This window comes from Labeo rohita, chromosome 5 (genome assembly GCF_022985175.1).
Source record: "Labeo rohita strain BAU-BD-2019 chromosome 5, IGBB_LRoh.1.0, whole genome shotgun sequence".
NCBI lineage: Eukaryota > Metazoa > Chordata > Actinopteri > Cypriniformes > Cyprinidae > Labeo > Labeo rohita.
This window is the reverse complement of record NC_066873.1, coordinates 13,142,552-13,160,507: the sequence shown is the minus strand read 5'-3', so window position 1 is coordinate 13,160,507 and position 17,956 is coordinate 13,142,552. Positions and strand designations below refer to the sequence as shown.

At 34.7% G+C, this 17,956-nt stretch overlaps 1 protein-coding gene across 8 annotated transcripts in view; it reads right to left on the bottom strand.

The window, feature by feature from the left end:
- The window catches only part of dnm1b (dynamin 1b), a 49,529-nt gene that overhangs the window by 2,723 nt on the left and 28,850 nt on the right, over positions 1 to 17,956 (bottom strand). The window contains exons 15-23 of one of the 8 annotated variants that reach the window (XR_007827760.1): positions 17,651 to 17,764; positions 9,095 to 9,204; positions 8,554 to 8,665; positions 7,300 to 7,311; positions 6,950 to 7,123; positions 6,595 to 6,836; positions 4,312 to 4,509; positions 3,556 to 4,082; positions 1,212 to 1,717 (exon numbers count right to left, since the gene is read on the bottom strand). Coding sequence is in view for 6 of the 8 variants with exons in the window: in XM_051109709.1 (XP_050965666.1) it covers positions 3,571 to 3,592; positions 4,312 to 4,509; positions 6,595 to 6,836; positions 6,950 to 7,123; positions 7,300 to 7,311; positions 8,554 to 8,665; positions 9,095 to 9,204; positions 17,651 to 17,764 (984 nt within the window). In the remaining 2 variants the exon portion in view is untranslated. Of the gene's footprint in view, positions 1 to 1,211; positions 4,083 to 4,311; positions 4,510 to 6,594; positions 6,837 to 6,949; positions 7,124 to 7,299; positions 7,312 to 8,553; positions 8,666 to 9,094; positions 9,205 to 17,650; positions 17,765 to 17,956 lie in introns of those variants that run through there. The other 7 variants (XM_051109710.1, XR_007827759.1, XM_051109712.1 and 4 more) reach the window with 7 other exon arrangements.

The following is a 17,956-nucleotide window of genomic DNA, read 5'->3' as shown; positions in this document are numbered from 1 at the left end:
GACATTTTTACTCTCAAAGATTTGGTAGCCACTGACTGCCACTATATGACTGACAGACTGCAACGGTTTGAGTTAAAAATCTTTGTTTGTGTTTTGCTGAAGAAACAAAGTCACCTACATCTTGGATGCCCTAGGGGGTAAGCAGATAAACATCAAATTTTCATTTTTGGGTGAACTATCCCTTTAAATCAGAGAATCACAAAATTTTGTTAAAATGTGTCCAATTTGTTATTCTGTCCTGGTGATTATTGAAAAATAAAATAAATAGAATAAAAGTACAGCAAAAACTGTAAAATTGTAAAATATTTTTACTATTTATTTTAACTGTTTTCTAACTGAATATATTTTAAAATGTAATTTATTCCTGTGATGTCAAAGCTGATTTTTTTAGCATCGTTCTACTTTGCTGCTCAAAACACATTTATTAATATTATTATTATTATTATTATTTCAGTTTTTTTTAATGAATAGAAAGTTCAGAAGAACAACATTTATCTAAAATAGAAATGTCTTTATCATCACTTTTGATAAATTTAAAGCATCCTCGCTAAACAAAAGTATCCATTTCTATAATTTCTTTCCCAAAATTATAATAACTCCAAGCTTTTGAATAGTATAGTGTATAATGTTACAAAAGGTTTTTATTTCAGATAAATAATCTTTGGATCTTTATATTCGTCAAAGAATCCTGAACGAAATGTACTGAACTGTTTTAAATGTTGATAATAATAACAATAATAATAATAATAAGAAGAAGAAATGTTTTTTTAACAGCAAATCAGCATATTATAATGATTTCTGAAGGATCATGTGACACGGAAGTAATGATTCTACAAAACTTTAGCTTTGATCACAGAAATAAATTACATTTTTAAATATATTCAAGTAATTCAAATTATAAATAGTTTTTTTTAAATACTAAAAAAATACTTAAATGTTACTGTTTTTGCTGTACTTTGGATCAAATAAATGCAGGCTTGGTGAGCAGAGGAGACTTCTTTAAAAAACATAAAAAATCTTACTGTTCAAAAACTTTTGACTGGCAGTGTAAAATTACATGTGAGATTTGTAATTCTGTCCTGGTGATTATTATAAAAATAAAACAAAATAAAATGAAATAATAAATAAAATAAAATAAAATAAAATAAACCATTTCATAGGAAACAATATAAAAATCCAGAGTAAGATAAAACTAGTTTAGTGAAAGTGTATTTTTAAGACAAACATGCAGGTCACTTTTATTTTGGGGTTAAGAACTGGTTAGATGCTGGTTAAGGCTTAGTTGTTGCTAGTAAATGTTCAAGGTAAAACATGTCAGTGTCATTTAGCATTCATGTGCATAAATGTTGAAGCAAACAGTGAAATAGGCTGGTTTACTCAGACGATCCCTGTGCATTTTATATCTAGTGTTCTTTATTCTTAAATACAGGATATAGGCTGGTAATGAATAGAATGGCACCACATCTGTGCTCATGTGAGAGGTACAATTATTAGATCAATTTATAATACTACTGATGTTCATTCCTGGTGTATATTTGTGGAAGAGTAAATACTCTTTCAAGTAAACGTGTGATATGTATGTGGACTGTGCTTGTGTGCATGCATGTGGTATAGTGGCAGAGGGGTCAGTGGTTTTCCTCTGTCTGCTGATGGCCAGTGTTAATGCTCAGTGAGCAAGTCTCTGTAGAATCTGGTGGGGGAGGCTGGTGCTCTCCGACTTCGAAGATGACAACAGACAGATTGATAGACGCAGACGGACAGACAGAAAGACAGACAGACAACAGGGCAAAAGACACGATTAGGAACGACACAAAAGAACATGAAGACAAAGGCAGTAACAATGAACACTGAAAATGAACATATACTGTATGATACACAAGAGAATTCATGAACTACAAAATCTGTGATGTCAAGTTTTAAACATCTACAGGAATAATAAATCAGATTATAATTTATAATTTAGTTTAAAACATAATAATAAAATTTGGATTAAAACTGTTTAATCCAAATCACTGTCAAGAAATTTGGGACTGATGTTAAGTATTACAAGTAAACTAAACGAAAGTTAGCAGCAGAGCCATTACTGAACATTTGGCATGTTAGGTCTCACAAAAAATACTTTCTGTAAACAATAACTAAATAAATACAAATAATTAATAATAATAATAAAGTATCAGGAAGACACAAAATGACATAAAAACATAAACAGCATGTCATATGCCAAGTATTAGAAAAATCTATATGTGTTAAATTGGATCTATATGGCTCAAATTAAATTCAATTAAATTCAATTCAATTCAATTCAAAATGTAATTTAATTTGGCAATAGTTGTATTTAAGTTATAACCTAAATTAAAATCAATTGATTTTTTTTTCATTTTATGTAATTGTAATTTTTGTTTTATTTTTATATTTAATAGAAAATTTATTTAGCAATAGTAATTTACTGTAATGTAATTTAATTAAATTAAATCATTATAAATTAACATTAATTTAAAATGTTTATTCTTTGTCTTTTTTAAATTAGATTAAATTACGTTCAATTAATGTTAATTTATGGTATAACTTAAATACAACTACTACTAAATTCAATTCAATTCAATTCAATTCAATTTGACAAAGAAATAAAAAAATAGAAATTAAACAAAGATTAAATTACATTTTTTAAAATTGTTATTTTGTTTTATTTTTATTTTTTTTATTTCTTCATCAGAATTTAATTTAATTTAATTTGGCAATAGCTGTATTTAAGTTATACCACAAATTAACCTTTATTTAATTATTATTATTATTTAATTTAATTTAATTTAATGTACTGTAATTATAATGTAATGTTGTTGTAATTTATTGTAAATCATCTCAAATTAATGTTAAACAAGGTTTTATTCTTTGTCTTTTTAAAATTAGATTAAATTACAGGTTTTTTATTTTTATTGAAAAATCGGTCAATGTTAATTTATGGTATAACTTAAATACAACTATTGCTAAATTAAATTAAATTAAATTAAAAACACCAACGAGACATTGTGGCTGAAACACCAACCCACCAAATATAAAAAATAAAATAAATACAAATTAAAATAAATTTTGTAATTTAATCTAATTAAAAAAGAAAAGAAAAGAATAAAACCTTTTAAATTATTGTTAATTTAAATTCACATAACTAACTTAATTCTATTGCCAAATGAAATGAAATTAATTAAATTGAAAGTTAGTAAAAAAAAATAAAATATTATTCCGCTGATTTAAAACCATGTTAACTTATGGTAACTTACAATACAATTATTGCTAAAAAAAAGAACTAAATGCATAACATACATTTAAGACTGAGTTGTTCTGGCATCTCTTCCTTATGGCAGTTCTAAGCATAGTTGAAATTAGGATATTAGGAAAAATAAAATACTCTGAACAAATAAATTAACAGTAATAAACAGTGTGTGTACACACATCTAGTAAATGAGAGGTGTTAGGGAACAATCAGATGTTAAACACATTTAAAGACAGAGCCATGCAAGAACATAGTGATGTCACATACGGACGATATGTCAGACATACCATTTGCGTAACTCCTCATTGGTCACTGATAGAAATTCTGAAAGAATAACCGGAATCATTGTGGAAGGGATTTAGTGGGACTGAGTTTGAGGAGAACACCGGTCGACAGAAAAGAGGCAATGGGAGGAAGCAAAAATGTATTATCTAAATGATTTGTCCCATTTAATTGGTCTAATTCCCTTGTATTTTCCTCCCAAACATGTATATCATGAGAGAATGATCTCACAAAGCTGATGCACTGATGTTACTATACAAACAATACATGAACTGAATGGTTTAAAACATCATTTGAATAAATATGCACATGGATTCATGTCAAGGAGATGGAAAAACAAAACCAGCTGAGTTGAAAATAATGTGTGAGTGGTTTGTTAGTGCAGGTCTGTGAGTTGGACTGTGTGTAGGAGTGTGTGAGCTGAGAAAAAGTAATGGATTGTGACAGGAGAGAGAAGTAGAAGTAGCAGAAAGAGTGTTACTGATCTGTCTTTCTCGTGTTAAAGACCAGGGATCAGGTCAGGGCAGAAGGGCTGTAAAGAGTGTAAATGGAGGGTAGTTTGTAGATCATTCCTCTCAACACCATTAGCACTTGTATTACTCCCCACAGTAGTCAAAACACATTCTGTGGCCACTAGGCTGTATTTTATTAAACTAAACATTTCAAAAGCCCCTTTCAATTACAGTTACATTGGAACATTATTACTTTCATTTATATATCAGGATGGTAATTATGTTTTGCACAATTAATGTATCACTCACCTGGGGACGCCTGGTGGGGCGCGGTTGGGACGAGAGGGAACCTGGGGCGGGGGGCCGCTGAAGGGGTCGGGAGAGGCTCCAGGTCTGGATGGCACAGGAGGTGCTCCAGCAGTAGGAGGTCCTGGGGCGGTGCGTCCACCTGGGCGAGGAGGCCCAGGTGGGGCCCGACGCTGGGGAGTGGGACTAGACATTGGAGACCTGATGAGAAAATAAAAAGATTGAAAAAGAAAACATCTGTCTATCTACATTTGAGGTCAAAAGTTTACATACACCTTGCAAAATCTGAAAAATGTTAATTATTTTGCCAAAATAGGAGGGATCATACAAAATGCATGTTATTTTTTATTTTGTACTGGCCTGAAGAGATATTTCACATAAAAGATGTGTACATATAGTCCATAAGAGAAAATAATGAGTTGAATTTATTAAAATGATCCCGTTCAAAAGTTTACATACACTTGATTCTTAATAGTGTTGTTACCTGAACGATCCACAGCTGTGTTTTTTTGTTTAGTGATAGTTATTCATGAGTCCCTTGTTTGTCCTGAACAGTTAAACTGCCTGCTGTTCTTCAGAAAAATCCTTCAGGTCCCACAAATTCGTTGGTTTTTCAGCATTTTTGTGTATTTGAACCCTTTCCAACATTTACTGTATGATTATGAGATCCATTTTTTTCAAATGGAGACAAATGAATGACTCATATGCAACTATTACAGAAGGTTCAAATGCTCATTGATGCTCCAGAAGGAAAAACAATGCATTAAGAGCCAGGGGTGAAAACTTTTTAAATTTAAAGGTCAGGGTACATTTAACTTATTTTGTCTTCTAGGAAACATATAAGTATCTTCTGTAGCTTCCGAAAGGGAATGACTAAATACAAAAAAAAATATGACATTTAGGCAAAATAAGAAAAATGTACACATCTTCATTCTGTTCCAAAGTTTACACCCCTGGTTCTTAATGCCCCTGAACCAAAGAACCAAATAATTTGTGGGACCTGAAGGATGTTTCTGAAGAACAGCAGGCAGTTTAACTGTTCAGGACAAACAAGGGATTGATGAACAACTATTACTAAACAAAAAAACAGCTGTGGATCATTCAGGTAATAACACAGTATTAAGAATCAAGCGTATGTAAACTTTTGAACAGGGCCATTTTTATAAAATCAATTACTGTCTTATCTAGTGAAATGATCGGTCATTTTCTAAAAAAATACAAATTGATATTCTTTTTAATCACAAATGCTCGTCGTTCACTAGCTCTGTGTCCAAGGCTTCACACATTACATGATCACGTTGGAAAAGTCACGTGTGACATAGGTGGAAATACTGACCCAGCGAACGTGCAGAGAAAGTCAAACACCCTTCACAAAAAAAGGCAGAACAACGATGTCGGACAATTTTGAAGTTGGAGGAGAAAATGAGATTTTTTTGCTCTACCCTACTTTTTGGAGCGGACTACACAGACGAAGAACTAACCACATGTGACCTTTCCAAATTTATCATGCAATGTGTGAAGTCGTGGGCACAGAGCTAATGCAAAGACCAGCATTTGTGGGGGGTTTTTTTCAGAAAATATAAAAAAGTTTATCTTTTTTTTTTATTCATTTATTTTAGTTTTTTTTTCAGAAAATGACTGTGTCACACCCCTGGACTTTCTAGTTGGTTTCTCCCATCATCTCCCCTGCAGTTCTGTGTGTTTTGGTTTCTCCCTCATTGTCTACACCTGTGGTTGTAATCAGTCTGTGTATATATAGCGTGTGTTTTCCCCTCTTGCCTTGTCGGACGTTGATGTTACTACCCTGTGTTCCTGTGTCTCCTGTGTTCCCCGTTGGATTTATTAAATACCTTTCGTTTATTTACGTCGTTGTTCGTGTGCTTCGTCTGAGCGTGACAGACTGATCGTTTTGCTAGACAAGACCCTTATTCCTCGGCTGGGATCATGTAGAGCTGCATTTAAACTGCATTTTGGACCTTCAATCTGTTGGCCCCCATAGAAGTCCAATATATGGAGAAAAATCCTGGAATGTTTTCCTCAAAAACCTTTATTTTTTTTCCGACTGAAGAAAGACATGAACATCTTAGATGACATGGGGGTGATTAAATTATTATTTTACTAAGCAGTAAACTAATCCTTTAAAAATGACCTTTGGCATGTTTCACCTCAATTTCCTGTTTCAGTATGAAATACTGAACAAATATCATTCAAATTTCTAGCTGAAATTTAAGTGTACACTGAAAATTACATCAAAAGCAATGTTTGTTAAAAAAGATGACACAGTACCTGCGCCCTGAAGGTCCTCCTTGCACCTGGAGCCAGGAGTCATCCACCGGCGGGGGCATGGCAGTGGAGACGGTGGTGGTGCTGATGTCCCCGATGATGTTGAGGGCCTCTTTCAGAGCGTGGTACATGCGCAGCATCTCCTCCCTGTGCTGAGCCTGTTCTGCTGACTCCTCCATCAGAGAGTTCTGGTCTCCACATGAGTACAAGTTAGCCAGCAACTCAGCATGGATGAATTCCTTAGTCTACGGGAAGAGGAAGCAAGGAAGAAGACTATAAAAAAAAAGTCCAGTGTCGCCTGCACATCCAGTAAGAAACCAGTAAGACTTATCAAAACATCATGGTAAACACAGCTTACATTGTTGATCATGAGATGCATGATGGTCTTGGGCATGAGGTCCCGCACAGTCTTGTTGACAATGGCCATGTAGGAATCCACAAGGTTCCTGATGGTCTCCACCTGCCTCTCCAGCTGAGGATCCATGGAATGCATGAAGCCATCCGAGCCGTTCTCTTCACTAGCGTCATTTTGCTGAGGACCAGCAATACACATTATCATGAGTAATCCAACTACTAGATCACAGTTATTTTGAAAATTAGTTTCCAGGCATAGATCTCCATCCAACACATACTGATATTTGGGAGAGGAATATCTTTGCATATGATCGATGCTTGCAGGAGAAAAAAATCAGTCAGTGAACAACTTACCTTCTCTTTATCCTGCATATGTAGCAAAGAAAGCACAATAAGTTAAGTTAGTAAGTTATCAATGTTTGTTAAAATTGCATTAATGTTTGGTTATACATGTGGTAGCTGGTACATATGAAATTATCTCACAATTCAGTTTTTTTTTCTTGCAATTGCATGATATAAACTCTCAATTCTGAAAAAAGAACTTGCAATTTTGACAATGAAAAGTTGCAATTCTGAGAATTAAAAGAAAGTAAGACTGTTATGTTCTCAGAATTGTGAGTGTTATAAAGTCGGAATTGCGATATATAAACTCACAATTCTGACTTTTTTTCTTAGAATTGTGAATTTACATCTCGCAATTCTGAAGCAATTGGGAGTTAAGTCAGAATTTTAAAACATAAACTCACAATTCTGGCAACAGTCTTTCTTTCCCCCTCAAAACTGGACTTTATAACTCGCAATTGCTAGTTTCTATCTCACATTTCTAAGAAAAAAGTCAGAATTGTGAAAAAAAAAGTCAGAATTGTTAGAAAAACTTGCAATTGCGAGAAAAAAGCCAGAATTGCGAGATACAAACTCACAGTTGTGCGAAAAAAGTGTAGAATTGCGAGTTTTTATCTCGCAATTCTGACTTTATTTCTTGCAGTTGTGAATTTGTATCTAACAATTCTGAGAAAACAGTTTATATCAAAAAATTATATCAAATTTCCTGTTTCAGTATGAAATACTGAACAAACGTTATTCAAATTCCTAAATGAAATTTAAATGTACACTGAAAATTCTGAAAATTGGACTCACAACGGCTAGTTTATATCTCACAGTTCTGAGGAAAAAAAGTCAGAATTGTAGATAAAACTTGGAGTTGCAAGAAAAAAGACAGAATTGCGAGATACAAACTCACAGCTGCAAGACAAAAATCAAAAAACTTTCTCGCAGTTGTGAATTTATATCTCACCATTCTGACTTTATAGCTATAACTATTCTGACTTTTCATTCTTAGAATTGTAATTTTATATCACAATTCTGAGAAAAAGCATATATTTTTATATATAGTATATATATATATGCAATTCTGACTTTATAACTCGCAACTGCAAGTTTATATCTCAGAATTGTGAGTTTGTATCATTTGTGTCTCAATTGTGAGATAAAAAGTCACAACAACCTATTTTTTATTCAGTGGTGAAAACGGGAATCCATATTTACAGCACAGTAATGAGTTAGTAAGTTAATATGACTGAGAGATGATCAGTGGAAGCATTCACGTACAGTGATGCGCTCTGGGTAAACTCCAGCTCGTAGGAAGGATGCCTTCCAGCTGTCCACCTCCTCTTGGGTGTCGCAAGCCAACTCAAGCTGCCTGTAGTCTTTATACACGTTCCTGAGACAACAGCCCAACAACATGCATGAGCAATGAACTCATATCATGCCTACGAAATAAAATGACTGAAAAATACATTTGAGATGTATTACTAAATTGCATAAATATACACCTAGTCAGCATATTACAATGATTTTTGAAGGATTACGTGACACTAAAGAGTAATGAAGCTGAAAATTCAGCTTTGCCATCATAAGAATATGTTACATTATAAAATTGATCAAAATAAAAAAGTTATTTTAAATTATTATAATATTTCACATTACTACAGTTTTTACTGTATGTCTGATCAAATAAATAATAAAAAAAGTAAGCATTTCCGACCCCAAATTTTAAACGGCAGTGTATATTAAAATTAATTATGTATTATGTATTAATGTATGTCTTTATTTTTGAGAGCTCTGCAGTGAGTAAACCATTTTTTCTAACCTTTGTTCAGTGTTAAAGAGAGCAAACACGTGCTTGCTGGACATGAAACTCTTCTCTATGTCTCTGAGCTTCAGGTTGTCCAATGGCAGCATGTACTTCTTCTCTTTCTCCTGCAGGGGGCAATAATTACAATTAAACATTATTAAAACAAAGCAAAAGTGAACACTACCTTTTTTTGTTTGTTTGTTTTCAATGCTTTATTATTCCAATGCCATGAGAACATGATGTATTACATATTCATGTCAAATTACAATACCTGCCAGAGAAAAAGAAAAGAAAGAAAATTATTGTTCTAAAAGATTTACATACAATGTAAAGTCATTAATAAAATGGGAAAAATTGGGTCTACATTGAGCCCACAAAAGTGAACACTACCAGATAAGAGACTACTTGACCGATTACTTTTACTGATTCTGACTTTTGAGTCTTGTTCAGCAAAATGAACAAATCTTTTTTTCGAGTCATTTCGTTAATTTTAGCAAAATATAATTAAAATGTTACATGTTACCTCCCTAACACATCTACTGCTTACACAAACGTTGATCACACTACAAACAAGACAAAACTATAATGCTATAAGAAACAGAAAAGATTAATTCATTGTTTACCTGGGTCTTTAGTCTTTAGTCTACGATTAGCTCACTTCGCCTCTTATCTTACAAGATTTTGGGTTTGAGTATTAGTTTACCTATTTTGAGTCTTTGGGTTTTTGGAGTCGTTCGTTCATCTTATGGGATTGTCACGTGATGAACGAACGACTCCAAAAACCCAAAGACTCAAAACAGGTAAACTAATTCCCGTACAGACCCTAATAGGACTAAACGAATCACTCCCCGAGACGACTCGTTCTTCACGAGTCACATTAAAGATTTGTTCAAAATGAACGAATCGTTCAAGAACGACCCATCACTATACTTGACTGAAGAGACTAATATCGCTGATCTGAACCTGTATTTGCTGTAACTATATGGCAAAAGCAGAATAAAATACTTAAACATCTAACCAAGCACTCTATTACGATCGCATAAATCTGTATAAACATTACAAATACAAAGGAATTAAACATCGCTAGTGCTTACAAATCAGCTCCATCAGCTATAACTCTACACAGTTAACAAGGTGCTTGTGATGTGAGTTGAGTATTGATTGCACGCTGAAAGCCTGCAATGGCACAGTGAGTATCATGCTTTATGACTCACACACTTAATCAGCAACACACAAGCTGGCGATGGAAATCCAAATTAAACTCTGCTCTTAGAGATTAAAGTATGTGTTTTTCTCATATACCTAAAGGGGACAGAAAAGGGTTGATTTGTCATTCTGATTGATGCTTATTCCTTTTGAATATAAAAGTGAGAGCAGAGAGATCACACAATAAAGCGTGTAGGAGGAGAAGAGGGAGTGAGGATGAAAACACTTGCATGTTAAGAGTGTGAAGCATCCACATATTAGAAGAGTAACCTACTTAGAAAAAGCCAGAGGAATGCATTTCAGCATCAACACAAAATGATCTGTATATCAGTTATAATTACAAATATCTGATGTCAATACTCTAAAGTAGAGCTATGATATAAATATAAAAAACTATAAAGTATCAACTATTCAAATTTATAGCAGAATAAATTTCACAGATAGTTCAACTTCACATACAGTAGCTGCTGTAAAATATACACTATATTTTACTTTAGCTTTCATAAATAAGATACATTTGGCAATGAGTAGTGATGTAGTGCGACAACATTGCGTTTTTTTAAATATGTATTTCATATACAGTACTGTGCAAAAGTCTTACGCCACTAGTATTTTCACCAGCTAAAAAATGTTTTAAAGTAAGTTATTTCTATCTTTTGCTGTAGTGTGTCAGTAAAAAATTTCGGTTAACATTTCCAAACATTCTGTTTGCCATTAATTGTAATAATCTGGTGAGATTTTTGTTTGCACAAGGAGTCTGACAACAGCGAGTGCTCCACACAGAGATCTGATCTCACCATCATCCAGTCTGTCTCTGGAATGACACGAAGAAACAGAAAAACTGAGACAGACTAAATCCAGAAGAACTGTGGCAACATCTCCAAGATGTTTCAATAACCTACCTGCAAAGCTACCTGAGAAACTATGCACAAGTGTACATAGGGCAAAAGCTGCTTTAAACGCAAAGGATGGTCACATCAAATGCTGATTTATTTTAGTTAATAGAAGTTCATTGATAAAGAAAATCTATTTATGACATTGTTTTTGACAGCATCCTCATTTTATGTCCCTAACTGTCTAAAGATTTTAACAGTACTGTAGCTTTGTAGGTGTAGGTCTCTTAAAGCATCTTGGAGATGTTGCCACAGTTCTTCTGGATTTAGTCTGTCTCCGTTTTTTTCTGTTTCTTAAGACAGACTGGATTGAATGATGGAGAGATCACATCTCTGTTTGCACAAGGAGTCTGACAACAGCCTGTGCTCCACACAAAAATCTCACTGGATTATTACAATTAATGGCAAAATGAATGTTTAGAAATGTAAACTGATATTTCCTACTGACACACTACAGCAAAAGACTGACTTCAACTGACTCTGAACCATTTTTAGCTGATGAAAATACTAGTGGCCTAAGACTTTTGCACAGTACTGTATATTTGCACCTGAATGCCCTAAGATAATAATCAAACATAAAAAGACAAAGTGAGTTTTCTGAATTACTTTGTTCAGACAGTAATCTGATTTTTAAATTGTTCTTTTAAATAGCTTCATAGTAGTTTTAATTGTAGAAATTTGTTCTTAGTTGCTTGAGGCAAATCATTTTCTTTTGAAATGGAAGCTGTCCTCTAGTTTAAATACTTTAATTATCAGTAACTTGTAGCTTAGTAAGTTGAAGTTTCAAAGTAATGCGTCCAATACTGCTAGCAGGTAATGTGCATGCCAAGGTGCTAAGTGCTGAATTCCCATCCCATTCATCATCTCTCTTTTTTTTCATGCAGTCTTCTCTCAACTGTTCTAGTTACCCCACAAAAATACCCCAGAAAATTTTAAAAAGAAGGTAGTGCCTCTCTTAGACCAGCATTCATATTTCATGGTTCAATAATTTACCCTGTAATTTATGATATTTTTCCTTCACTGCACGCTATCCAGAAATAACAGACTTTAGAGAGACTCCCAAGTCTGGGGAAACAAAAATGTTGAATCACACGGCACAGTCTCATAAAATCACAGAGAATGTCTGTGTATGTACAATACAGGAACAGAGCTGATGTATTTGCTTTTATGATCAGTACACATGTTTTGGCAGATGGGCACCAAACTTTAAATTATAAAGATGACTGTACCAAGCCTATGATTCATTTAATAAGTAAACATGTTGCATTCATATTATAAATATTATGAATCAAAATAAATCAGTTTGACAAAGTTAAACCTTTCAGCTGTGAAAACCTGTACATTAAAGATGTACCTCTTGCTTCTTCAAGCATAGAAATACTACAAATGCATACACATATAAAATACTTACAAATATATAACTCATATAAAAGGTAAGATATTTCCTCCGGGATTTCTGCTGTAATTATAGCTGCTAGTTTTCCCATTTTTTACAAACTGGGAGTGTTGATATATTAATTAATCACAATTCCAGAAATTTCAATAGCTGTTTCAAGAGCACTAGTACTGAGTTTAATTTAATAGGATGTTAAAATATGTTCTCAAATGTCAGTACTGTTTGTTTATGGGCAGGTTTTGGAGTCACGTCATCTTTCAGCTACGAGTGAAACGGCTGTGGTCTAAAGTTCGAAGTTACCCGGCGAACAGCAGCCCTTCACCGGCTCAGATTTCGAATTAGTGCTATTTCGGTAAAAGGCGATTACAGAGAACGGTTGAATACACTAAAATTAAAATGCTACTTTTAAATGTTACATTTTTTAATGTCTAAAATGCTTGTTAAACGAGTTTATAAGTATGTAATATTGTAAACTATGCTGTATTTAGAGTGACCACCTGTAAAGAGGGCTGTTGAGGGACATATATGTGATTTTGTGAGACAATGTGGGACACGTGTGACACTGATACATTTTCTACTGTTATGCTGTGTAAATACAGATTACATCCATTATCACATGCGCTGATCTGTGTTTCTGAGCGTGCACATGAAAGCGAGAGAAAGCGAGTGAAGAGAATCCACCTGTGAGAAAAGAGATTTGTGCTTGTGCATTTTGATGCGCCCCACATTACAATAATGTGCTCTAGACATTTATCAATAAATTAATGCCATAGAAACCACCTCAAACAAACTATTAAAATAAGAAAAAGTTGCACCTGAAAGCTGCATGGATTTTTTTATTATTATTATTTGGTTAAAATGAATGGAGAACATTGTGTTTTTCCGTGTCCGCTCGACCATTTCCGTCGGTGGCTCTAGATCACTTGATGAGCTTTCTTAAAAAGACAAAAGAACGCAAGGACGTTTTCTTAATACGCTCATTAAAAACCAACCAGAATGATGAAAATGCGGGACATTTTCTCAATATGCGACGCGCGGGACAAGGGGTGAAAATGCTGTGCGGTACAACGCAAAGCGGGACAGGTGGTCACCCTAGCTGTATTCACCTAAATAAATTAAATTTGTCTTGTTTTTCAAGTTCCAGTTCCATTTTAACCCAGCAATATAGTATTTTTAAACAATAGTTGACTTAAATAAAGTAACCCAGCGTGTTTGGTAAAAACATTTAACCCAACCCACTGGGTCAAAATAACCCAGCATTTGTTCTGTGCAATATTTATCCAGCGCTGTTGTCAAATAACCCAAGTTGGGTTGTTTTTAACCCAGCACTTTTTAGAGTGTAGGTTTATCGACTGTAAACTGTCAAGACAGAAGAGAGTTAACATATGTTAACATATGATGTTTAAGTCATATCTATACTTCTACAATCTTCCATTGTAACTGCATTGCTGTGAACAAATTTTTGCTTGTTTTAATAAACAAATCTAAATGATTGTCCGTGGTAATCACCAACATGCCAAAGGTGCTGCCAGTAGAGCTGACCCCATCTTGAACCCAGAACATTCCTTTAAGAACCTCAGAAATTCAGGTTGATTTTCAAACACAAGGCTTTAGAACCGCTGACCAAGCAGACGGTGTCGTCTTATGACAATAAACTTTCCATCCAAACTGCCAGCTTCAGAGATTAACGTCCACAAAAACCAACGTAAGGGGAGCCCCGACCCGAAGGATGGATCAAAGGGCATGAGGATGATTAATGCCTCTTGTTTATAGGTCACAACTCCGTCACCGTCTCCACATTTAATAAGAACCCTCCTGCAACTCAGAAGAACATTCTGCGGTGAGCGTGAACTTCAGCCCTGATGTGAACTAACTTCCAAAGCACCTCGTCTACAGGCATGTTTTAAAACTCGAAAACGTGTGTGCGTGTGATCGTCAGGGGGGCCGTTAGCCAGTATAAAGAGGCCTTTATCCAGCACGAGCAGAGGAAGTGAGCTTCAGAATAAATAGCAGCATGAAGAGAGGTACAGACCGCAGGACTACACATCTGGAGATATTACAATTCCGTCTCCATGCCAAGAAACTCAGTCAGCAACACCACCCACACCTACACACACTCTCGCACACACACACACACACACACATAAACACACACAGATGTCAGAAATACATCTCAAAGCAAACGTTGAGTCTGACAGGTCTTCATCAGTACCAGCTTTGCTCGTCTTACTCTTTTGTGACCTCTGACCTCTCACTTCCTGTTTAACGAGAAAAGAAACAAACTTAAGGCGGGGGGAAAAAAAAGGAAAAGAGCTCCACCTCTTTCTCTCCCTCTCCTTTTTTCTGCTCTTCCAGGAGTCAAAAGTCTGCCACGTCGATTGTGAAAAATCCACATTTGAAAGACGCCGTGTGTTACAAATTAATTTTGCGATGCAAATGCTGTATATCTTATAATTTCGTGTATGTATGCTTTCAAAGACTTTGCTGCTAATCTAAGACGGATTTTATGAGCCACCGGGGGTGAAAGGGCCAGGAAACTCAACGCTTCTTGCCACCCACATTCTTCGCCTTCTCGTACCACCATCAAACACTCAGAGGTTTTAAAGGACCCTCCTCTCCTCCTCCTCCCCCACTCACCTACCACTCTTTTGGCATCTCACACACTCGGACGTCCAGCCGAACGGAGCCAGAGAAAAAGAGAGACAGAGACGGAGAAAAGGATGGATGAAGGTTTTCGGAGGACAATCGGAACATCTAATGCCAAATCTGATTGGCACAGATGCACAGACTTTCAGGTATTTCATGTCACTTTGAAGTATTTATCGTTTGCATATGTTAGAAACAGATCTGAAAGTTTGAGGTTAAGACAGGACAATGGGCTGGATAGATATGATCAAACAGCTAAGCAAACTGAAGGAATTTTAAATGGATATTAAATAATAGATGTGATATTACAGTGACAAACGGCCTGCTGTAATGCAGCTTTTTCACACTAAATTGAAATCAGCGGTCAATAATAAACGTTAACGTCCTTGACGTTTTTTCCACGCTCACTTCCCAAAAATATTTGGAAAACGGAACATTTGCTTGCATGAAAGGGTGTGGTGGTATTCACAAAAAATTAAGTTCAGTAACTCGATTTAATGTGTGCATGTACATAGTGTATGATCTTTAATGCTTTGTACACATTCATTCCTTAGTGCTGTTGGACTCATCTCATCTCGCCGCGAAGAGTCATGCCTGCCCCGCTTTCCCAGTGTTCAGACTACCTGTTCAGGGCGTAGAGATTGTACAGTAGTCTGCACATTGGTTAGGCTGTGTGGGGGGTGCACACACATCAACTAGTTGTGTTCATCAACAGTCTCGTCATCATGTCTCTGTTCGTCTACCCGTGGAAATGTGCATGCCTTCATGTGCTAAGTAATGTCTGTCCTTTGGGGAAGTGGATTACACAGCAAAGTTAACGAAATCTGACAAAGTTTTCCCTGGAGACGCTCAGGAACTTCCTTTCGCAGAAAAATCAATGAAGTTCTGCAAATAAGGCTTATTTGTTTATTAATGTTTATTTTTGTACATTTAAAAAAAAAAATCCTCTCAGTTTTTCTTAAAAAGAATTATATATATATATATATATATATATTTTTTTTTTTTTTTTGAAGAGTTCATTTGCAAAAACAGATAACTATGTTTTTAACAATTTTTTAAACATTTTTTTCCAATTAATTTCATTAATTGCAGTTGGGCTATTTAGATATAAAGTAAAAACAACTAAAAAACACAGCTAACTAACACAATAAAACATGATAACATAATAAAAAACATGATTTTTTAACATTTAAAAAAAGAGTTTGTTTTCATTCTAAATAATAATAAGAAAATAATAATATTTAATAAATACTTAATAAATAATAAGAGTAAATAATTCATTCTAAAAAAATTAAGAGTAATAAATATTTTATCATTCTTTTGTAGACATTGCAAGATATAAAATTACATACATAAAATCATATCTCACATTTATGTATATGAATATATTAAATTAACGTTATGTATAAAACAGATGTCTGTAGAAGAGTAAACAGAAAAATGTAGAAAAAAAGAAGAAAGAAAGAAAGAAAGAAAGAAAGAAAGAAAGAAAGAAAGAAAGAAAGAAAGAAAGAGAAAAGAATGAAAGAAAGAAAAAGGAAAGAAAAAAAGGGAAAGAAAGAAAGAAAGAAAGAAAGAAAGAAAGAAAGAAAGAAAGAAAGAAAGAAAGAAAGAAAGAAAGAAAGAAATTTTACTTGGTGGAAAATGAAACGTTGATTTGATGGAAAATAAAAGTCTTTTCTCTGTATATAATTGTCATTGTTTGGAGTCTTATTTCATCCACTTGGACCACAAGGAATTTGTTTTGGCATAAGCGGGACATAACTGTGGTTTGTAAAAACGAGGAGATTAAATGAAAAACAATTATATACAAAATGCACTTTTTTTGTCTAAAACAGTAAGTCATTTTGGACCTGGAACTCCTTTGTTTTAGAAGGACTTTCTCTGCATGCTTAAACTAACTAGAGCGAGGGCTTTTGGGAAGTGTTGGACCAAAATCTGGTATGTATGGTAATGAAAACCATATGCCACCTTCCCAACCCCCAGAGCAGCCCTCCCACCAGCCCCTGGTCTGCTTCTCCTCATGCCTCCGGTCTGGACTGACAGTGGGGGGTGGGGTGGGGGGTCACGACGATACCGTAACACCTGCGCTTGATCAGACCGCTAAGACGGCAAAATGCCCGGCCATTACGGAAATAAGAAACAGAACTAATGTGCTCATTTATACTGCATGACCTCATTCGTCTCAATTCTGTTTTCTTGGATCCAGTGTTGCTGTGAATTTACAGCATGGGTTACTGGTAGGATAAGATGCTTGCATTGTGAAACAGACTAAATATAGCCTTACGTCTGGTGGAAATAATACTAAAATACAGAGCCCATAGAGTATGAAAAGAAAAGAAGGCCACTCCAGGGCAACCGGCCCTTTTGAGATTATACTGTGACTTGCTTCAGATAAAAGCATTGCTAAATGAAACGGAGGGGACTCACCTCATCATCTTTGTACCAGGACAGATTCTCAGCGGTCAGGACAAACCAATACTCCTTCGCTCCTCCTTTCATGATGCCAATATTATTGATGGTCAGCCAACCCTTTCGGATCACCTAGACAAAGGCAAACATGTGGGATGTAGAGTATGATGATTTCAGACTTTGTTATACTTCTTAAATACACAAATAAATGGACAAGAAATTAGTGTGAGATTAAAGAAGAATAATACAAGAGCAGTGTTGGCAGATATTGCTGTGTAAACTCATAAACCCCCCCAAAATTTAAATGAAAAAACAGAAATTATT